Consider the following 24202-nt stretch of genomic DNA (forward strand, 5'->3'; position numbering starts at 1 on the left):
ACAAAATAGCCTTTGTGAAGAAGCAGAAGATCGTAGTGTGCAAGTTAATGCATCAAAAGGCCAGGAAGAGAATAATTCACTTTCACTTCGCAATAGAAGACAAGCAACAGTAAAAGCTGCGTACTATTGGCAAGCTTTTTGTGTTGCTGTTTTTAACTCAGCCTCCTGTTCAGAGCTCCAACCACCTCGGCAGCATTCCAGCTGGAGCCACTGACATCTTCCACCTAATCAAGTGCGGGATTATCTTGTCCTGAAAAATCGGAGCCAATGTCTCATGAAAAGTCTTTCCTGAAGTATTTCACTACCCTGTAATAAGACAGCAGATGTCTAAATCAAGCCTCAGAGCTGGCAAAGCATTGTTTTTCTAATGGCTTTTGGTGGTGAGCGTACATGTTTTAAGGGAAGCCAGTGCTAAGCTGGGAGCACAGTTAAGCATGATAAATTTCACGCCCAGTTGAAAGGAAACCTGAAAGTGTACTGGGTCCTGGTTCGTACTGAGTATACACAGGCTGCACAGCTGACCTTAAAACACTTGCCCTAAAAATTACTCCTTTTGTGAGTGGAGCTCTTGAGGAACATACTTGTTTTAAAAATAAATTTTCTTTGGCTGCTGCATCTTTCTAGGAAGAGTCGGAGTTACAAAGCTATTAGAGACATGCTTACTGTTCTAGGTCTTTTGTGACCCAATCACTGGTCTAAGTCGTTCAGAGTAAATAAACACTTTTCTTTCTCTAAAACTTACCAAGAAAAATGATTATGTTACAGAAGCAAGGGTGCTGTATATGTATGTGTTTGTACATTTACTTCAACAGGTAAAATACCCAAGATAAATCTCAGTAAGAAAAAGGTATTCCTTGAAAGCATTTCTGTTTTATTTTTTGGTTTCATGCTTGGAGAAAAAGCAGCAGTTCTCATATGCCAGACAAGAAACATCTTTATGTGTTAGTCACCTGTACTGTGCCTCTTGTAACACTGCTTTGCTCTTTTCCAGGGGAACCCCTACATGTGCAACAATGAATGTGATGCGAGTACCCAAGAACTGGCTCATCCTCCAGAACTGATGTTTGATCTTGAAGGAAGACATCCCTCCACATTTTGGCAGTCCACAACTTGGAAGGATTATCCAAAGCCTCTTCATGTTAATATTACACTTTCCTGGAACAAAACTATTGAGCTGACAGATAACATAGTTATCACTTTTGAATCTGGCCGTCCAGACCAAATGATCCTGGAGAAATCACTCGACTATGGACGAACATGGCAGCCCTACCAATACTATGCCACGGACTGCTTAGATGCTTTCCACATGGATCCAAAATCAGTGAGGGATTTATCGCAGCAAACAGTCCTAGAAATCATTTGCACAGAGGAATACTCTACTGGGTACATGACAAATAGTAAAATAATCCACTTTGAAATCAAAGATCGATTTGCTTTTTTTGCTGGACCTCGGCTTCATAACATGGCTTCTCTTTACGGCCAGCTTGACACAACCAAGAAGTTAAGAGATTTCTTTACCATCACAGATCTGAGGATAAGACTGCTTAGGCCAGCAACTGGAGAAATATATGTAGATGAGCAACACCTGGCACGCTACTTTTATGCAATTTCAGACATAAGGGTATACGGAAGGTAAGAGATTATGTACCTTTAGAAACAGGCATGTATGTTTGGTTTTAGAAGTTATTCAAAACCATGTATTTCCGCAAACATGACAACACTTTCTGCCAAGAAATGTTCATGGAAATCTGGCTCAGTTGAAGTCTGTTTCTGGTCACACACAAGTTTCTGGGTGTTCACTGCCACTAGCCTGGGGCCTTCAGCCCTAGATCTCACAAGCAGGACAGTATTAGCCGTTTCCTGTGTTGGCTCAGGAATTCTCCCTGGCATTAGGACATTTTCTGCATTTCTACAGCAGGAGCCTCATCTGGTGGCAGTTAACTGAAAAAAGAGGTTCTGGTTTATCATCTCACTTTTTTAGGCCTTCAATGCAAGCTGTGATTGATACAGCAGCCTTTGCACAGACCCTTCCCCCTAGGTCTGGCTATGAACTGCCTACAAAAAGGGAAGGCAGCAGAGAGTAGAGTCCATTCCAGGTACTTTAATTAGCTCTGAAAAAAGTGAAGCTGAAGTAAATTGGAACGAAACAACAGTGTTTTGGAGAGACTGATCTGAATAAAATAACTATGATTACTCAGCTGGGTTCAAGACAAATAGTCCCTCTGGGGCAAGCAGTGACTAGTATCAGGTGTCATAGTCCCAAAAATAATAACTGTGTAATGACATTCCTATCAGGAAGCTTTCTTCTCAACTCAAACTAGCAACTGACTGATGATCTCAAGCAGGAGGGTGATAACCTTTACATGTATTTTGGATGCAAATCTGTTCAGAAGAAATACATGGGACCTTCTGTATTAACAATTGTCTCACCTCTCTATTGCACCTTTTCCTTCTGCTGTTTCTTCTACAGAGAGTACCTATCTTCCTTTTTAAAAATACTTTTTTTTTTTTTTTAAGAAGCTAAGTATCAGAACAAACAGAAAAGCTAATTTATCTGGGAAGGACAGGGCGTTTTTTGCAGACATGGGACTGAGTGAAAAAAAATAGAGACAGTTATTATATAAAACAGAGGTGACTATATTTTTATTTCTCCTGTAGTGAGTTTGACATTTTCTACCACCTTTATACAAGCCTTTCATATTCATAAGCATTTCCATATTGCAAAAATTGATACACGAATTCAAAATAGAATCAAATTACTGGGATGTAATCTTTTGAAAAATATTCCTCTAAAGGAGTTCTTCCTAATATAAAGGAAGAGTTGATGCCGTATACAGATTTAAATGCATGTTTTTGCAGTGCTGATATATTCTAATGTAACAACAAAATACATTTCTTAGGACCATAGATTTATCATGTAGTTACAGTCTTCTCTGTCCACACCAAATACATATGCGTACACACAGAATCACTAATTAAACATGTGAAAGCATAAGAGAACTATCAATGTTTTCAGAATTCTTATTGTAACTCTCATTAGTTACATTGTAAACTATTTTTCAGAAGTCTCCTGAGAGGGATAAGTGGATCATGGATAGCTTCAGATACTCTTTGACATAGTTTAGTAACATTAGCTTCAGTATATAAAAAAAATAACGTGTTCTATTCAATGTGTATCCTTCCTCCATTGCCTCCACATAGGTTAGCTCTACAGAGGTATCATATCAAAGCTCAGAATCTGAAGGTCCTTCTGCTTTAAGGAAAAGCTGTTCCCCATCTGAAAACCCATTTGGATCTTAGTCTGACTTTAATTAGGCTATCAGTACTTTATCAAAGAAAGCATCTGGAGGATTAAAAAAAAGTGCATAGCATGCAAATTAGAAATAGAAACCTTCCAACCACATCTGGGACATGGCAATCTTGTGAGAAAACATCTATAAAAATGAAGCATGACTGTACAGAGAAGTTATCTGATGCTGATGCTAGTTGTCTAAATGCTGCAGTAATTGGACACATGCTTTAAAAGAAATATCTGATGTGTAATAGTGTCTCACTAGATTAGATTCATGTGAATTCTTATCACTTTTCTGCTAATGAGGAGAACAGCTCTTTAGGGATTTGGTGGCCTTTCCTTGCATACATAGTGAGCCCTTCTTGTTAAAGAATTTATGGCCTTGCTTACTGCTAAGTAGCTGTGGAGCTCCAGTACACAGCCCAATTACCTAGTTGTACCAAAGGTAACTTGCAATAGGCCCACTGTCACCCAGTTTGGGGTATTTTTGGTTTAATACAAGAAACTTACAGGGCCCCCAAAAAGAGTCTCCAAATCAGGATCATTAATCATGTGCACTGGCATGCCCTGAGCACGAGGATGTGACAGAGGGGAGCAAGGGTTACCAGGGCATTTGTGCTGCCTTTTCTGATTCAGCTGAGCTTTCCAGCCCTTGCAGTTATTTTACAATGTTAACTGGAAGTTACAATTTACTTATTTTTTTTTGCTACTAATGTTTCATATTCAGGGATTTGAGACCTACATATTTATATACATTTAGTAAAGTTAGACTGGGCTGTTCCATGAGGACAGGATACAAAGGAACATTACCAAGGAGCTTGTCACCTGGTGGATGAGTGATGCTAGCAGACACATTTTAAAGCTAGTCCTTTTACTGAAAAAAAGTAACCTGTAGGTTAAATATAGTTAAAATCACCAAAGGCAGCATAAAATGAAATTTGATTCACACTGTATTTTAAAGATCCATGACAGTGAAAAGTATCTGTCTCAAAGCTGCCATATTTAATATGCAAGATGTTAGAGTGGTTAATACGTCACAATAAATTATATATAGGACATTTACCCTCTTAATATAGGGTTTGTTTTGTCATTGCTTTGCATTTTGGCATGAAATAAGCCCGATGGATGTTGCATTAGAGATAAAAGCCTGTGCACTCTCAATGAACACCTTACATCCTCTATTACCACATGTTTATTCATCTTCAATTTAACACTTCTATTGTGTATTTATTAAGATGATGAAAAAAAGGAAACATGGCTGTTAACAATTTCAGCAACCCCATTGTGCACGCATTATTCAAGAAACCTAATAATCCACATGAACTAATTCTGACTTACCGATGGTCTGCTTCACTAAATCTTGGTGATTTTTTCTAGTGAATAATGGGCGATGCAGTGTGCCAGTATCTTAATTAAAGAGAGCCTCTCTTAGTCTTGATCTCATTTTAATTTACAGGGTAATACTACAATAATATCACTAATGGAAGGTACATTAAAGGGCATCAAGTAGCATTAGCTGTATTAAATTATTGCACTTGTGTTAATTAACTGCTGAAGCAAGATGTTCCTAACGGCTAGAAAGGTCAACTAATGCATAAATAAAGTCTTCTGGGATGGGAAACCAAGAAAGAGCAGACATTCTCCCCTCATCTGGCCTTGCTGTGGAGAATCAGAGGGTGTGCTGTGCCATAACCTCAGGAAGGTTTCTCTGGTTTCCCTGCCTGCAGCTCTGCCTGTCTTCAATTCTATGTGAAGGACAGTCCTGGCAGCAAGCTGTGAGGCACCACTCCCTTTTTTAACATTTTGGGGTTTTTTTTAAGAAGTTCACTAAAATGCTGATAATAATTCCTTTGAAGCCAAGCAAAAGATTCCTAGCAGTTTTTGGTTCAGGCTGCTAAAGGTTTAATGGTGTTCATTCCAAAGTACTTTTGTTTTACTTGTTATATTGTCAGTGATGTGTACATTTATACACTATAAATTAACTGTAATTCCAGATACTAGTAAAAAAACATTACTCCATTGGGTGACTGAATGGCTAACTGGCTGAAACAAAGGATCTTATTGCCTTTGGGTGATTATATTTTTATCTAAGAACCACCAGTTTTCTTCTGAAACCAGAATATCCAGCCTCTATACAATGTTACTGAACTTATTTTTACATTCTTCTCACCTTGAAGCTTCTGTATTTAAGCCCCAGGGTTTTCTGACCCAGTCTCAGCTACAGTTGCAGTTGAAACAGAAATAGAAACCTCTAACATTACCAAGTGAAAAGTATCCTCAGTTTTAACAGTTTTTTGCTCGCACATTTTCTCTTCTAAATTTAAATCCATCTTGGAATCTGACTAGATTACTCTGAAGGAAAGCATATTTACTAATAAAGAGGCTGGGTCTTTTTTGTTGTTTTATTTGGCCTGCCCCTCCTGCCAGCTGTGACCCCGAACAAGTGAGTGTGGCTGCAGTGGATTGGGGGTAGGTGGGTGCCCGTCCTCTTGACAAGAGCTGAGCTGCACCCTGAGCCGGGTGTCACATGGCAGCTTTCAGCGGATGGTCATGCCAGGAAAGCTGGATGGTACCAGGTTCAATCCTCTTGCTAATTCTGCAGATCCATTCCATGGATGGATTGATTGGATTAAATCTGTATGTTATTCTGGCATACGCTTGACAACATCGTAATAATATCTCTCTGTAATTTACCCCGAAACAGAACTTGGCCCTAGGGAAGTGGTAATGTAGAAGTGCTTTAGTTTTATTTAGAATAGAAAATGTTTTCATTAATGTTCAGTTCAGAACCAGACCATCAATATGAAGATATGTAGGTTTCAAGCTTTTAAGAATACAACAGAATACCATTCTAGTTTCTAGTATTTAGTTACTGTACTTGAATACTCTTTGTTTTATGAGAACACTTGCATTAGAAGCTGGTTCTCCTTTGAGATTTTCACTAGTATATGGAGGGAATCTAGCAGTTTCCCCAATTAAATTAAAAACTCCTTAGAGAATGGGAAAGAAAAAAAGCATGTATGTATTTAAGAGCATGTCAATTTATCTTTAACTCCCAAGTGCCATTAGCTTTTTAATATATCTACTGCAATATGTCACTAAGGAAAATAGTCCTTCATTTTCTAGGGTCATCAGGAATTGAAATAATTAAATGGTTACTGTGTTTATTCACACCTGAGCACTCCCCAATGGTTCACTCAGTACAGGTGTCCTGAGTGGGTTTTACTCCTGCCCATGTTCAAATAATACTGGTTTCCACCCTCCATCCTGGTGGCACAAGTCCTGTACATTAGCTCAGAGTGGCCTCAGTCTTGTAGTGGCTGGAAGGGGAGCAGAGTATTAGAGTCTGGACAGCTGACCAGGTGTCTAGTTCTGCTATACACTTTAAAAACTCATGGGTTTAAATCACCAGGTTTAACTCACCACCTTTGCTCTTTAGCATTCGATCACTTTTTCTTGGCCTGTTTTGCAAGATGTCAAGTATTTCCATATTGGTCTCCCCCAGCTGTCTTTCAAGGAAGCTCAGTATCATGCAGGATCAGTGTGTTTGAGGAGAGACAGCAAGCCTTTCTGTAGTATAAATCACTCTGCCATTGAACATTAAAGGAGCAGAGATGAAAATCCTGATGAAAGAAATGAGAATTTTTTTTCTGTATTACTTTTTATGCTGAAAAGCTATTCAAAGAGCCTTTCTAAATAAAGTCAGGGATTCCAATATCTTGCAGAAACTTTCTTTTCTTTAAGCGTTTCATTTCAAAAGACTTCAATTTAATGCAAACACTGAAATAAGCTTAAGGATCTGCTGGATCACATATACAAATGATTCTTGGCACAGGGATGTCCTTCAGGTTGAAGTTAAAGCTTGAGTGATACAATACATTATAATCTTAAAAGTTCAAAAATTTCCAACTATTTCACAAGTAACAGGAACTATCAACTTGTAGAGTTTTCTTTTTAATTTTTTTTCCTTGTTTTTTAATTTAACATTCTGATCTCTTTCAAGGGTGCCAGTGTGGTGAGATTACCTGCTGTTAGTTTTGTCCACCCCAGTATCTAATTACACTCACTTAGGAGATGATATTTCCTGGATGCTCCTCGGTGTGTCAAGGGCCTCAGAAGATAGTAGTTGAACCTAGAATATCCACTTGCCTTCTCTTGACACAAGTGTTGTTTCTCTTTTTATGTTCATCTTTTTCTTAGTTGTAATAAATGAAACATCATTGATCCATGATTTAGGGAAATACTTGAAACTAAAAGAGTTAAACTTGCTGCCTTTTATCTTATTTCCCTCTAGTACAATGCCATGGTAAATACTGTGTATTGCTCCCTACACATTAAGAGAAGTATTGAAACAAGAGACTAGACCTGATACTAGTTTCAGATGCCACCCTGTAAATCAGGATTAATTCCTGTGAAGTTACCCACACTGAACCAATGAGTTTCAAATGCATTCAATGTAGGAGGAGTGAGAGAAAACCAGTGATGGAGAGGGAGGACAGAAGGAAGAAAGTAAAGGAGGGAAGACAAAACTAAGGAGGCTGTCCCAGCTTCTGTTTAAAAGAAATGAGAAAAAAAAACCCCACACCTCTCAGTCTTTTCATTCTCTTTGTGTAATAAGGCTGATGTAAAGCAGGACAGTTCTGCTAGGTCCTGTGATTCAGTCACATGAAAACACCTATTCAGATAATTGGAAAGTGAATTAGTAAAGGTAAAGGTCTAACAGGTCTGTGACAACCCTTCCTCTCCTTCACTCAAGTCCTTTTCTGGGATTAATGCGCCTCAGCAGTACCAGGGACCCATGCACAAAGGGAATCATCATTGTTCCTACCTGATCACAGCAGGCTGTAGTGCAAACAAGTCAGCTCCAAAGATCCTCAGTAAAACACAGGTGAAACATCTTGTTAACTGGGCTGAACAACAAGGGAAGTTTTCAACACTGCTGTAACTCTGTTTTCATAGAATATAATCTTGTTAATGGAAAAAAAAAAAAAAAAAGTAAAGAAGGATCTACTGGAAAAAAAAAAATAAAATAAAAAGAAACAGAACTGCAATGCTGTGAATTTAACAGGTAGCAACATGGTCAGGGAGAAAGAGATGAGGGGTCATGCTGCAGGTAGCTCTCCCAAGAGAAAGTCTGGCTGCTAATGCATTCAGGAATGCTTAATGTGAACTGCAGCCCTTTGCAGGAGAACAGGCTGTGTCCTGGTTAGGTTCATGGGACATGGCAGAAATGAAAGGATGCTCAGCGGCAAGAGGCATCCTAATGACATTAGGAGAGAGCAGGAACTGGAGAACTTCTTGACATACTACCACTCCTGTATGAGCCTACTTTTAATTTTTGTAGCATATTGAGTTCTTGGAGCCTTAAAGTCTGTCCGTGAACAGCATCTGGTTGCTTGCACAACAGTTCATCCAGACTTGTAAGCAGGTAGTAACTAACAAAAAGGAATGATTGTTAGAACTTTTATGCTGGAAATGCTGCCATACTCGAGTAATGTAGCTGATGATTATTTTGACACTTCTTGGGTGATGACCACTATTTTAAAACAAGCCTAAAAACAAACAAAAACATCTCAGGAGGAGGCTGATAATCCATAGCTTCATACTGTGGGTTAAGGCAGATCAGGCATTGGGACATACTACGGAAAATGCAATACATATGGTACATACACGTGCCCATATCCCAGTGCTGGAGGGCAGTTTTCTAAAATTATGCTTTTTCTTTGAACCCTTGACTCTATCCTCCAAGTTTGATGTTTGTGTGAATGTCAATAGTTGTCTGCTTCTTCCTTGTAAATGCCCTAGAAGACCTTGTGATTCTCTTCATTTTCACCTTTAAATCCATTTCTGTCTTTATGGGAGCTATGCAGAGTGTCTTTCCTCTCTGCCATGCAGTATTCCTGCTTCCATCCTCTCTAGATGAGTGTTGACCTGTAATGTGAGCCAGTATGATATATTAAGATTTGTAAAGTACTTTGAAATACACTTAAGAAAGATCGGTAGAGAAGCACAATGGATTTTGATAATCTGTCCTCCCTGCACCATCTCTCATAAAACAGGGTTGTAACGGGAGTACTGGTACAGATATTAATGACAGCGATGCTGTCCCGATGACGGAGGAACATAGCAGTTCACATTTAACTCCCATCAATATTTCTGTTACACTGCACATTAAATCTATTAATGGCCAAAAAGATAAAATTTGATCACAATAAGGATATATACATTGAGATATGTGTCTTCACACTCAACTAATTAGTTGCCATCAACTGTTTTCACTTTGCTAGGTGACATGTGGTATATAAATCATTACAATATGTTAAATGCAAATGGTTGGTAATAGGGTAACCATCTGCTCACTGTTGGAAAGTTAGCATAGGAATACAGTAAGCTGTACTTCTAATAATGATGCTAAACTCACATCCCTGAAATACCAAATAGCTAAAACCAGCTGCTTCCACTAACGCCAACATTACTAATACATCTCTTACCCTTTTCATTTTCAGAAGTAAACTACATATTTGAAGAGATAATTTTGTTCTTCTGCATGAACTTGACTTCAAGGCTAGAGTTGGTAACAGCAATGTGAACCACCGTGTCTCAGAGCCTGATCTTTTTCTTAGGTTGTACTGAGCACTTTTGAACAGCAAATAAATAATCAGGCTGGCGCCTTTTCTTAGGGCATCTTTTCATCTACAAATACAACTAAATGCTCTTCCTTCCTCAGCCCCTGCTGCCAGGCCCTTTTCCAGGGATGACATTATTTTGTCACTGATAGATAGTTGGCACATTGCTGTCTGGAAACATATTACACTAGAGGCCATCAAAGGATGCCTTCCATCTAATAACCTACCATGGCCTATGAATGTTAGAGATCACCGCTGCAAAGAGGGATCAATTATTTTGCCACAGACATGTATTATCAGGAGCTGTCACATACCTTAGTAATGAGCATTTCTGGATACCCAAGTGGCAAAGTAATGCAGTGGAAAATTAGTACTGGGACAAGAGTGAAGGACTGCCTGCCAAAGTTGAGGCTGCGCCTTCAAGCTAGAGCAGCTCCTTCTCTCCTTATCCTTTCAGTCATCTGCTGGTCAGGGTCACTGTCACAGTGCTGATGTGCTGGCTCCCCCATCAGTAATATATTGCATTATTGCCTATCAGAGTGATTAATACGTTCCTGTACTGAATTCCCAAGACATGGCTCTCAGCGCTAAAGAAGCTGAGGAATTAATTCAGCTCCCACTGTCTGAATGGAAAAGAAGTTTGTGCTTTCATCAGTCAGATTCTAGTGTGGCTGTGGCTCTCTTAAGCCACGTTGGGAAGGAGGGGTTGGTGTTTGGTTGGGGGTTTACATCTGGCATGGCAGTGTCTGATTTAAGATTGTGCTTCCAGAGAAGCACCTGCAGGGCAAGAGGCTGCAGGAGAGCTCATTAGCCTGTCCATTTCATAGCCCTGGGATGAATTACAGAATAAGATACTTGCTCTACAAGGTCTCAGAAACCTGCGGCTTTGTGTAGGTGTGCTGTCCTGCAAAGCTTTTCAAGTTTAAAAAAATGTTACAGGCAGACTTCATGCTAACACGTTTTCCTTTGTTGCCCTGCAATAAAAGAAGCACAGTCTGAAGGCTGCACAAATTTGGTGATGCCATTTTGATTCACAGTGAATACCTGCCTGTTTCAAAATGGTGTGTCTGCACTTTAAAGTTATCTGGAGCATTTATAGACAGAGCTGGTGTGATGAGCAGAACTTTATAATACCTCAAAGGCAGAGTGCCAGAGCTGAGAATTTGATAATCCAGGGTCCTGAATTGGATTCCAGCAATGGTCACAAGTTTTAGGAAGCTCTCATTTGAAATTGCAAGCAGGGGAAAGACAGGTTTCTTTCTCTTTAACTGCATTAGTTTTATTGAACTGAAGCATTGCTTCAGTTCCCAGAACACTTTATATATATTTTAATGCACATTACCAGAGACAGAATGGTCGCAGGATCATTTATTGTTTCTGACTTTTATATTTGGTAAAACTGATTTTACTCATTTTCCCATTTAACTCTCCCATGCATTAAGAATCCTTAGACTTTGAGATGGTGTTTACCAAATTCATCATAAGCATATTAATTTTATCTTCTTTAATTTGGTGGTGCTTCTGTAGGGCTTTTTTTAGGCCTGTTCAGAAAAGGCAGGTCAAGCCACACAAGTGTGAACTGAAGTCCAGAAACCTCTGATAGTGTTTTGTGCAGGAGAGGGAACATGAAATTCATTCCTCAGTAGCTGATCCTTTAGGTTTTATTTGATGACTGCTGGTAGCATCCACTGCAACACAAACATCCTGGCCATTGAATGCTTCCCATCTGTTGTTTCTTTGGGGAGAGTCATTTGAGAGGTTTGAGGTTTTTTAGCCTTACTTACCTTGGCTGTATTTTTATAGCCTCATCACATTTTAATTGGCTCTAGATCTTCTCATTGTATTTAACAAACTGAGGGCTTCTTCTTCCCATGCTTGGAGCTAGGGGTGTTGATTTTGCCATATATGCACAACCAGGAATTGGCTTGGGTAAAAAAAAAAATATTAATTATTCTTCTTGTCCCCCTTTTAGAGCACAGCAGGTCCTGGGACTTTCTGCACCGCTGGAGAGCAGAGATAGTGAGAACAGGGTACAGCAATGTCAGTTGAGATGGGGACAGAGCTGCAGTATGAGAACTCATCTGTTTTGTTAGTGACCCACTTTTGGAAATCCTCCTTCCCTCCTCCCACACCATGCCTGTGTCCAGCTGCTCATTTCTCACTGTCTTTGCTTCTCTTATGGTGCTCATCACTCCTTCAGTTGTACAGCATGAGGAGTCACTGCCTGTGTGGCTCAAAGAAGGAATGGACGCCTTTGGCAGGAACACCTCGATTTACAATGACAAAGCAAACCTATTATTCTTTGTTGTTGCAGAAAATTGTTTATCATTTAACAAGCTTCATTAAAGATACTGTGCTTATGGAACCATGCCTCCCTTCCTTTGAATGCTCCTGAAATAATTCTTCCAGCAGGACAGCAGAACAGCAAGGAGCCAGTTACATTTTTAATCACTTGTATCCCATAGGAATCGCAGTCTGCCAGCAAGGGCAGCTCCTTCCTCTCTGCAGCACAGGAGAATTAAAAGATGGGAAGCTGTGGTTCCAGAATGGTGTGTTACAGTTATTAATGAGCTAAAGATCAAACAATCTGAGTATCATTAACTGCTAATATTTTGCTACTGAAAATGTTTAACCCAATCTACACACTATATCTCGGGGGGGGAAGTGTCATCCCCATTTTCCTTACACACCCTTGTGTCCTTACACACCCAATCCACTTTTGTATCATTTTACATTCTGATCAGGTAGATCAGCTGATCGCTGCAGAAGTAGCCCTCAATGTGGTGATCCTTTCCAAGTCTTGCCCTTTCCGGTGGATGACGGCAACAGCCTCAGGTCTGACATGTACATGTTTTAGACTTCATATCTTAAAATATACATCTGGACTTTTGGTTTTTACAGATACAGAGGCACTGTATTGAGAGATTAGGTTCTGAAATCTTTCTTCATTCCAATGGCTACTTTTGGAGACTAATGAATCCTTGGATTTTGTCATTTATACATTTGTTTGTCTGTTAATGCTTCATAAAATATACATGCTTTAAATAGGAGAGATGCAGGAGAGTGATACCACCAGAATGACAAAACGTTATGTGTCTTGATTCCAAAAGCAGGTGAAGTATATACCTTGAATGTAATTCATTGGTTTCCTCACTGTAGAGTCACAGCCAGTTTTGACTTACAAATGCACAATGAGTGTGGCTGACAATCAGCCTGCTTGTGAATTGTGGAGAGGAGGTACATATGCTCTGTCTAAAGGCTTCGTACAAAAAGCGTCGTGTTATGTTTTTAGAGGCATTTGCCACATAAAATTAAACACCTAAAGGCAGCTTAGTGCTGGCTCTTGGAAAAAATTCAAGATTTTGTAAATTTCAACTGTATTTTATTATAACAAGACTTTTTAAAAATCTCTTGCGCATATTAGGACCATCAATAAAGGGCTTACCCCCGGAGAAAAGGTTCTGCAATTTAAAATGGGCTGAGTGTATGCTGTAACAAGAGAGAGGCCTTTTAGAGTATTGTGCAAATATTGCTGCAATGCAAACACAATTAATAGAACATAAAGTCCAGTCTCAATGCCCTGTATACAGGAGTTTCTGCCTAATTCCTAACACATAAAATGTATACTTTTTTATATCCTTATAAGCTTAGCACATTAAAAAACAAATGAACAAACAAAACAAAACAAAACAAAAAAAACCCCACAAAACGAAACAACAAAAAAGCCCACAAACAAACAACATCAACAAAAACACCAAAAAAACAGGTCTGAAAATTCAGCTGCTATAATTACTTCAGGCAAACAGAAGAGGAAACAAATTGCTGTGAGGCGTAGGTGAGACTGCATCCTAAGAAGCTTGTGGGCAGCAGCCCAGGGCACTGTCCTGCCTGGCAGCTGCAGAAGCAGGTGCCAATAACACTGGGTGGGAATGGCTGTTTTGTCACCAGTGTTATCAGAGCTCACAGTCTGCAGTACATGCATCTCAGGAGAAGCCTGTTACAGACTAAGACTTTTCTTCCTTATTGTATGAAGTCCTTTGTCTTCAGAGGTTTCAGCATCTGAAAGCACAGAGATTATCATGAAGGGCTAAAACTGACACAAAATACAGGAATGATTTGCGTAGGAAAAAAATAATAAAAAAGCTATATACTGAAAGTTGCATTCAACTTCTGTTACAAGAAGCTTGGGCAAGTGCCAGAAGCTTGTTCTCTTCATGATATAAGGCCACTAAGTCATTTGGTTCAGTCAATTTGCTGTGTATCATGATAAATCTGTATACAGCAGAAAATACACAAAGTTCTGCCCTTTTCATCTCCTGAGCTTTTCTGCCCTGTATGAAAGCAGAGAACAGCTTAAACAAGATCTGGAGTCACTTCAGAGTCCTGTGCAATGCTCCTCTCCTGGCTTGTGTAGGCCAACAGGAGGAGATGCTGAGCAGACGTGAAAATAGATGAGGAAAGATGATGAGCTGTAAGGGTGGGGACAAAAAGTCATGACGTCTGTGGGCACCATCCTAAATACCAGGGGACCTGTATCCTTCATCTCTGCAACTCTGTTGGTGTCTGAGAAAGAACACAGTATTAAAACATCAGAAACAAACTCCTTCATCTCCAGAAGTACTGTTTACAAAAATATTTCCTAATAAAGTGTCCATTATTCTTTCCTTCTGGGATTTCATTGGCATAATTCAGGAGGTTTCTGATAATTATGCTCAAGTTCATTAAGGATAAAGCTCTGTGTCATGCAGGAGTTCTTGTTAGATTCCTCTCAAGGCACCTCGCCTCTTTCTTGCTCATCAGGTCTTCAGAACAAATCCCTCCTCTTCTTTTGTGGATGGCAACTCTCTATCAGTGTGCAAACAAAAAACAATTCATTTTGAACAGCAGTGTCCATAAGTCCATGCCCTGAAGAATGCTATAATGCAAGGAAGCTATTGTTCACCATCTGACTGTCCATGTCCCACACAGGATCCTTTCCAGCCTTGCTAGATCTTTTCCTTGTAATAAGCTGCTGGTCAAGAAAGAGATGCTGTTAGACATCCCTGTATTAGTGACTTTTTTTCCTTAAAATCTAGGTTCTTTACCTGCATCTATCAGTTCTCTAGTATTGTATTATATTTGTTTTTTATACATGTGCATACCTTTTACTTCCAGATTAGTTCAAACATACTTTGAGAACAGAAACAGCCTGTACATTTTCCATGGGAGTTTGAGGCTGAGGAAGGCTGCTTGACATTTCAGGGGAAACTGAAAAGTTTGCATAGAATTTTAAAAGCTATGTTATACAAAATAGAATTGCAACGGTTTGTTCTTCAGTATAAACATATACTGATTGTTTTTGTCAGCAGTATTTCACATTTTGCTTTCCCCCATGAAAACCTTACATTATTCATAACTTGCAATCTGCTCCTTATATTTACAGTTATAAGAGTTTCCTGGTGGGGGTCACAGAATATGAAGGGAAGTATTGATCTGAAACATTTGAAATATAAATGAAGTTGTTTAGTTCTTGTGGGACATGGAATTTTATAGTCACTGGATCAAATTCAACCTCCCGGCATGCCTGTTTTCATAGACAACAAAAACGTGTTCCCGACCCCTCAGTGGACAGTGCAGCTCAGCTCTAGCCTCTGTCTGAACATTCTTTGATTTGCCCAGTATTTGTTAAAAACAAACACGAATAATAAATGCTTCAGTGCACTTGAAGGCCAAAAGCAATCACTATTTTATTCTAGTCTGGCATTAGGTCAGAATCTTAAGACTTTGCTTTGAAACTACCAGTCCTTTGTCACTTAAACTTACGGAATAATATCAAAGCAGTATCATCAACCCCATTTCACAACGATAGATGTTCACAGTCTGTTGTCCCATGTCACAGGAGTTTGAGGCTAGGGCAAGTATTAAAGCCAGGGGCAGACCTGGTTTGGCACTGGAGGAAAATCAGTCAGCACTACTGGTGCTCTGATGGGCCAGTGTACGTGCTTGTCCATACGTGTCTCCTGCTTGCTGCTCCAAGGCCAATGCCAGGGGCCAGGTCTCCTCTCTCCCTACCCATCTTGAGTCTAAGAGGTCCTTTGCAGCTGCATCTGAAAAGTGCTGAGGACTGCCAAGCTCTGGCCATCCACCTCTGAGAAGGCCAGATCATCCATTAGGAGTCATACCCACACTCTCTATTAATTTGCTAAATTCAGTTGTTTGGTTTTTTGTGGTTTTTTGTTTGTTTGTTTGTTTGTTTTGTAAAAAGCCAGTAAATTTGACCCATGATATCATCTATCTCAAGCTTTCTAATACTAAACAGCATTTGTAATTTTCCCACCTTTGTATAATTCCACCGACTTTAATAAAACATAATAAAATGTTTGCAGAAGCTAACCAATTTAATGGCTTCAAGATAACAATAAGTAGTGTCTATAATTAAACAGTAATCATATGGTATTTTTGAAAAAGAAAGCTTTCTCTACACAAATCCAGGAACTGAAATACAGTAGGTGAAAGAAGAACTATTTTCCCAAATTAAAAAGAAAAGATACAGTTAGAACTTTTTTTTCCTGAAGAATTTAAAATTAGTCCCAGCAAATAATTTCATTCTGCTATGTTGTTATCTTAATACCAACAGGGTTAGAGATAAGGTGACCCAATAGCTCTTTTTCAGTATCTAAGTTAGCTATTGAATGCTAAGTTGCTTTTGGCATACTTCAAACATGACACACAGACAGAACCTGCTCACTTCTCATCTAGTTTTCTTCATCAGGAGAAAGGATTAGTATTCTTTAAGTATAAATTATTCACAGAAGAAAATTCTGTCAGGGATGACTAAAAGTATCTTCAGAATTCAAGCCACATTAATAAACACTTTTGACTAACTTTTTTGTGAAAGCTCAAAAAGGCACGATTTTTCTTTTGGAAATATTTTTGTTTGACAAATTGTCAAAAATAATTTCTAAAAATGGAGTAAAAACCTGAAAATAAAACTAAACATTTCATTTGACACAAATTATTTTCTCTCCCATTTTTTTTTTCAGTTTAGTCGGTGAACTGAAAAATCGATTATTTGCACAGCTCTACTGGCAAATAATTCTTATCATAATAATTCCAGAGGGAATCATTCTGTGGCAAGGAGATTATACTGTATGGAATTTAAAAGTTTTAAAGTTGAGGCTTGCATGATAAACAATGAGAAATGTTCTGATCCATTTTCCCACTTTTCTCCTTCAAATTATGACCTCCAATTGAGATGGAAAACTAAAAGAGAAAAAGGGAAAAAAAAAGAGAAAACAAAAAATATCTATATATTTTAAAGTGGATTTGGAGTGTCTGTTTTGGTAAAGAGAAGCCTCCAATCCACCACTTCCCAATTATTTTAGATGGAGCCATGAGGCCTAAGCATTTTCAAAATCAACCCTCATGAAATGCATGAAAATACCAGAACAAAACCACTTTTGAAACGTTTAAGTTGGCTTCATTTGCTCTGAACAGTTGGTTATGTACTCTTAACTTTGGTAGTTTATTCATGAATACCTTCAAACACACTCCAGAAAATAATATAGCTGCCTTATAATTATCCCTAAAGTTCAAGTTCAGCAACGTGATTTTTCAGCAAGAGATCAATTAACCTGTCCTCATAGTAAGCAGTTCTGAGCAGCACCTAAGGGAGATACCAGCAGAGGACAATGGCCAGGAGACCGGAGCTGGTGCACACAGCAACCTGCCCGGTGCTTCTTTTTCTGGTAATGATAGCAGCACTGCAGAGGGAGAGAGGTGATTCAAAGTCCTTAAACTCAGGTAACACCTAGAAGTAATATCAGCTATAACCAGCAGAACAGCAGGACACAGTTTACCTGGGTAAAAAGGTGCCTTTAGAGTGTTTGCAGAGATGATTCTTGGGCAGTAGCTTCTCTGCAGATGAGGAGCAAGGTATAAGCCTGAAAAGAGGAATGTTACAAACTACTTCTCAGAATCAAGTGTTAATTTGGGGCTAGGCAGTGTATTAACAATTCAAAAATATTTTACATATATATAATTTTAAAATATCTAGGAAGAGGACAGGCCACCAAATCATATGCCAAAAGTTTTTATGTTTGGATTCTTAAAAGAGACCAACTGAATGACATTCCTGCTGCACCCTCACTTATCCTGGTGGCTTTTCAAAATATTTGGTCAGCACCTAGACATCTCTTGGTAATAATGAAAATTAAAGTGAGCATTTATCAACAGTTCTTTACCTTTCCCTCACACATTTCCTATAAAACAAGACAAATTAAAAAAAAAAAAAAAAAAAAGGAAATCTGATTTTGAAGTACATGTCATTTTTAAAGTGCTTAAGTCCTGGAATTTTCAGGGGCTGTTGTGTGTAACTATATTTATTAACAGAATTTAACTGGAAGGAGAACTCAGCCTTTGTTCTTCATATGTGCTTTATTGCTGGTTGTGCATATTGGTGGTACACCTGAAGCAAAAAACGGCCAAAATATGTACCAAAAAAATCCCAAGGATATGTTCAATACCCCTTTTCTCTTTGGAGGAAAGTTCTTTCTGGCAGTTTTCAAAGGGAGGTAGGTGGGGTCTCCTGATCAAGTGCCCAAAGCTTTCCTGCTGGCTCCTACCCCTTGTTCCGACTCAGCTTCCCTGGCATGTCCCACGTGGCTGCAGGAACCTGCCCGGCCAGGTGCTGCGCACGAGCCACCATGAGCAAACGGTTCTAATTCGCTTTTTTTCTTCTCTGAATTATTACTCATTTTCTTCTTGGAAACAAATCTTTCCCTGGCCTCTGTATTTTTTTTGAAGGGAGGTGGAAGTCTCCTCAGGGCTTTGCTTGATGTATAAAATCCTCTCACCTACAGACATAAACTTGACAACAGGGCTTAAAACCAAAGCTGGTCACAGCAGATAGCTATCAGAGAATGAGGAGGGGAGAAGGTCCCTCACTAAATCCTGATAACAGGACCCACAGAAAGGCCTTTCCTGTTACTGACTGCAGTAGGAACAGGACTGAGCTGTTTGATGGATTAAAGTTATCACATCTCACTTTTTCAAGTGAAAACTCTTGTCCAAGAGTAGATGTATGTGGTGTGGGCTATTCTGCACCTCTTCTGTGCCCACAGGCAGGGACCCTGCCCCAACAGATGCTGCAGCTGACCGGGGGGCCTGTCCTCGCTGGGTGCAAAAGGACACCCAGCCAGGACCATGACGTGCTCCTGTGCTGAGTTAAGGCTGACGATGACTGCTCCTCCAGGGAGTATTGCTCAGAGCAGCACACGGCATATTTTCTCTTCCCCAGAGGCCACCCATTACAGCCCATACCTCCCTCTGCCATATATAGCGTCCCTGCAGCAGTAACTACTAAGGGCACATTCAAGCATATAAATGAGTCCATAGGAGGTCTCTTAAACAGAAATGCTTTAAAATCTTTTGAAAAGAGCAGCAGATGTACTGCTTCACAGAACTGGTTTCCCTGGTGTCGAATTCTGCATGCACGATGGATATTTTTATGCTGCTTTTCTCTATTATAGTCCTCAAAAAGTTATTGAAATCAGTATGAAAGTAACCTTGCCCTTTTCTCATGTAGCAGAAATGCTGCTCCACTGACAATGGCTCAGGAAAATACTTTATTCCCTACTGTGACACAATAGGTGCTACATCCTGAGTCCTTCTGTAAGCTTAAAGTAAAGATATTTCTGCTTCAGCCAGGTCTGTCCAACATTCGTCATGGACACAAATTTGTAACAGCTCAGTTGGGCTATTGCCACATGTGAGAATAAAAGTTTTCCCATTGCAGAGAGGTAAGTAACGTTTTTGAATGGTATTGGAAGCATGTCCACTTGGATGGTAATTTAATGACCACAGTTTTAGACCTCCCACACAATAAATTGTTCCTTTTCAGTGTTGTGCTGGGAAAAATAATTCAGGGTGCCAGCTGGCAGCTGATACTGTGAAATGCTACTTACAAATAAAGACAGGAAGTTTGGTGTAATCACTTCTTAGAGCATCTTAGAGCAGTTTTCTTGGGATTGCTGCTAAGCAGATGTAAGACTGGTATTAATTAAATTAAATCCAGAAAAATTGGTCTCTGAATAAACTTAAAAGTGGTGATGTACATTAACACAATGCCAGGACTTTCAAATCTAGTGCTCAGATCTGTATCAGGAGAAAAGAGAAGAAATAGTGACTCCTAAAGACTTTTTAACTTCTGTTCTTAAGTTTGTAAGCTATGAAACTTTGCAGTGATATATTGCTGCAGCTTTCATCTGAGGCTTGTGAGTCACATTCTTAATAGTTGCCCTGGTTGCAGCTGGGATAGAGCTAATTTTTGTCCTAATAGCTGGTATAGTGCAGTGGTTTGGATTTAGTATGAGAATAATGTTGATAATACACTAATGTTTTAATTGTTTCTAAGCAACGTTTATACCAAATCAAGGATTTTTTCAGCAAGGAGGCTGGCAGTGCACAAGAAGCTGGGAGAGGGCACAGCTGACCCAGACTGGCCGAAGGGACATTTCATACTATATGACATTATGCTCAGTATATAAACCTGGGGAGTTGGCTGGAGGGTAGCAACCACTGCTCAGGAACTGCCTAGGTATAGTCAATGGGTTGTGAGCAATTGCATTGTGCATCACTTGTTTTAAATATTTTATTAGTAGTATTATTTCCCTTCCTGTCCTATTAAAATGTTTTCATCTTAACCTACAAGGTTTGCTTCTTTTCCAGTTCTCTCCTCCAACCCACTGGGGTGGGAAGTGAGCAAAGAGCTGTGTGGTGTTTAGCTGCCTACCAGGTTAAACCACAACAACAATCTAGCAGGTTGTGGTACAGACTTTTACAGCCACTGTGATACAGTAATTAAATTCTGCCGGATGGTATCATAGTGATTAAAACAGAACGTGGGTCTAGGGTATCTGTTGGTGTATATTGACTTGCTGCCCAACGGATGGATGGCAAACTAAGGCTGGCTAAGCAAAAGGTTGGACAGAAGCAAAAAAAAATTTAAATACTTAGCTTCTTTAATATCCTGATGGCAATAAGCAGTAGCCAGCCTCAGCCAGCATACTCCCTTATTTTTTTGCACCGTCAGACAGACCATGACAAGTCAATTAAAACATGTATGATACACCATGACAGCTCAGAACACCTACACTGTGCAGTACCTCTGCAACACACAGGCTTCCCACTCTCCCATCCCATCAGTGTATGCAAGAGATGGACTCTTACATGAACCTACCAAAACAATCACTACTGTTAAACAATCAGTTGGTAGCACTGAAAGTAACCATCATTGTTCATCTTCACCTTAGCAAGAGATTTTCCTTTCTCTCTGGGAGAGATGTGATTGCCATAGTCCCCGGTTTCGGCATCCTTCGGGTAGTTAATAATAGTTTCCTATTTCTGAGGTTAAAGATTAGAGCAAAACAGACACATGTGAACAATGTAAAATACCAGCATCCTACCTTCTCAGCAGTCATGTCCCTAAAAGCACATGGCACCTGGGCTCCCTATCCTCCACTGATACCAACTTTCCATCCAATGCTTTATCAAGATCTTGGGCCTGCCATTTAAAATTATAAAAATATTATCTGCCATTATCTTAAAGTACAGCCACTGCACCTAGGATAATGAATGAAAACTGGAAACATATTAGGGCACATTTCAAACAGTGTGAACTAACATAATTTCATTGATTCTACTGGATTTACATCAGCTAAGAATACGGCAAACTGTGTTCATGGGTGAAATTATTTGCAGAACATGCTGCTGGCAAGCTCTAGCAGATTTTGTAGCCACTCTTTTTATTGACACATTTCCGTGAAAACTAATATCTCTGAGGAAAAAGCAAAAATGAGTATTTGGGAAGGAGATGGAAGTCAGTTCTCTATAGCAGATAACAGCAACTATATTTCCAGGCAGATTTATTTTGGCTTTAACACTTAGAGAATGTGGAATGGAAATTAGAAAAAGCGTTTGGCCATTCCACTCGGCTGGGTGTATCTAAGTATTTAATATTAAGGATAGTTTGTTTTTGTTTTTTTTAATGTGGTAAACTGAAATAACTCGGACTCAGAATTAGCTTTTCTATTCTACTAGGTATAAGCATCGCTGGGTTATTTTTAGACTTTTGACCTAAGAGGCTGAGGTCTGTAACATTTTATATCTAGCCAAGAAATCAGAATAGTTTCAAATGCTTAAATACGAAGGTGTTTATAAGAGCTTCAATAGGTCACTGCCTCTTCCTTTCTGTGTTTAAGTTCTGAGTGGTGCTGATATAGCCTGTAAATATTTTCAGTTGCCTCTCTTTGTTTGGAAGGAGGTCATCTAGTAAACTACTGCATTTCAGAAACATTTACTGTTCATTGGGCAAGATCAGGTTGCTTGTGGCCATCTCTCTGAAAGGGGTGGGGGAAAGGAGCAGTGAAGCCAAAAGGACCTGCCCCACTAATGTCAGGCCTCAAAAGGAATCCGTCCATCAGGCAATGTAGGAATCAGATACAGGCTGAGATACAAATCAATCAGTAATGATCCTGTAGTTCTTGTTCGTATTGAGCAGCATTTTACTTCACAGTAGTCCCCATTTAAATAATCAGAATATATAGAAATGTGTACTAGTGTGTGAACACAATAAGTCTTATCAAAATGTTAATAATTCAATTTAGTGCTTTAGTGCTCTTATTTTTGGGCTGGCTTAGTGCAAACAGTGGTCAATTCCATGACCTGCACACTTTCTGTGAGTCTTGGAAAGTCCTCGTTCCTGTGGGAAAGGGAATTATGCTGCCCTTCTGGATTTTGTTTTTTCATTTCAGGCTCTCCACACTGCTTGGAAGTAGGCCACTGAGAAAGCAAAGCAAACATCCTCTCTGTGCCTGGGTTTTGCTGTTCCCCACTAGATATATTATATTCAGCTGAGGAAGATGAGAAGCTATTTTCCCCAATTTTCCATACTGCCTGTGGGAATCTAATTCAATTTCCTCCCAAATTTAGCAGCAAAAACTAAACAGTAAAGAATAAAGTTGAAGAGGCTTCTGTAAATCTCTAGATTTTAAGGTACTAAGGTGCAGCAGGATTACTGAGCACAGGTTAAACTTCTTTTCTAGCCACAAAGCTACTTACAGATTTAAGAAGCTTAAAAACCTGATCCAACATTAGTCCTTGCTTTGCAAATGAAAGAATAATATATCTACCTATACAAAGTTATATTTGTTATTATTGAATTTTTTTATCCTTTATTATTGTTGTAGCCCCATTCCACAAAGGAATCTTTTTTTTCAGTGGGAGATTATGATGTATTAGATAAATTCAGGAAAAGGGACATGGAAAAAGACTGGTGACCAAATGTGTTTCCAGAAATAAACAAATGAAAGGGCTCCCATCTCATTACTCTCACTACCGTGGCTACATTTTACCAGAAGACCACAGGGGTCTTATACATAATTTCCAGAAAAAGATGTAGTACCCTTTTTGGGCTTGGATTCTGTACAGCAACATGGGCCTGAGATATTCATATTGCTCAAAACATGCTGAATGAAAACCAGAATTTACTATTCTGCTTTGTGTTAGCTGGAACATTTGTTCGGCAGACCTACTTGCAGCCAGCAACCCAGGCCATTTTCTGATTGCCAATGTCTGTAGTTTTTTTCACCCTTTTAGCTCAGAACTTCTTCAGAATTCTCTGTAGTGAGCACCGATAGCCCAGATTGCAGTAATTATCTTGTTACCTCTTTTATGTGTGTGTTCTCACTGCCTGTTCCATCCTCACAGAAACAAATTGGCCAACAATCATTTTATTTCTTCACAATAGTGTCCTTTATACTTGTTTTCATCCCTACAAATCTGCTTCAATAGTAAGGCTGTGTAGATATCCATTAAGCTTTGGAAATTATAGTAAGAACCAGCATACCTTTTTTTTTGACATGACATGGAAAAATACTATGATATAATGAGCAATAATATCCAGTAGACGTGATGTTTCTGAGGCTGTGAGCCTCTGTGAAAAGATGTTCCACTTGTTAGAGAGATTTAAAGGAAAACCAGACTTATCTAAGTATGTCCATGATGTTTACCTTGTACACTCAGTGGTACAAGAGTTTTGTCATTTACCTGTGCACAGTTTCTCAATCTGATGAATTTGTCTCATAAAGTGTAAAAAAAAACAAAAAAAAACAAACCTGCTTTCTCAGCTGACATATTTTCCTCCTTCATGGCTGGGGTGTCACTTAAAATGTATTTACAATGTGGAATTTTCATCTTTGTCTACATTACATTACAAAACTAAATCTCACTGGTGCAGCTGCCTCAA

The 24202-nt window shown here is 39.2% G+C and overlaps 1 protein-coding gene across 2 annotated transcripts in view; it reads left to right on the forward strand.

The window, feature by feature from the left end:
• NTNG1 (netrin G1) overlaps positions 1-24202 on the forward strand; it is a gene marked incomplete at both ends in the record, with an annotated part of 146851 nt that overhangs the window by 59354 nt on the left and 63295 nt on the right. For both annotated transcript variants that reach the window (XM_080348839.1, XM_080348840.1), the window contains one exon: positions 992-1632. In XM_080348839.1, the coding sequence (XP_080204965.1) occupies positions 992-1632 (641 nt within the window). The remainder of the gene's footprint in view (positions 1-991; positions 1633-24202) is intronic.

Source organism: Nesoenas mayeri (assembly GCF_963082525.1).
Source record: "Nesoenas mayeri genome assembly, chromosome: 8".
Classification (NCBI taxonomy): domain Eukaryota; kingdom Metazoa; phylum Chordata; class Aves; order Columbiformes; family Columbidae; genus Nesoenas; species Nesoenas mayeri.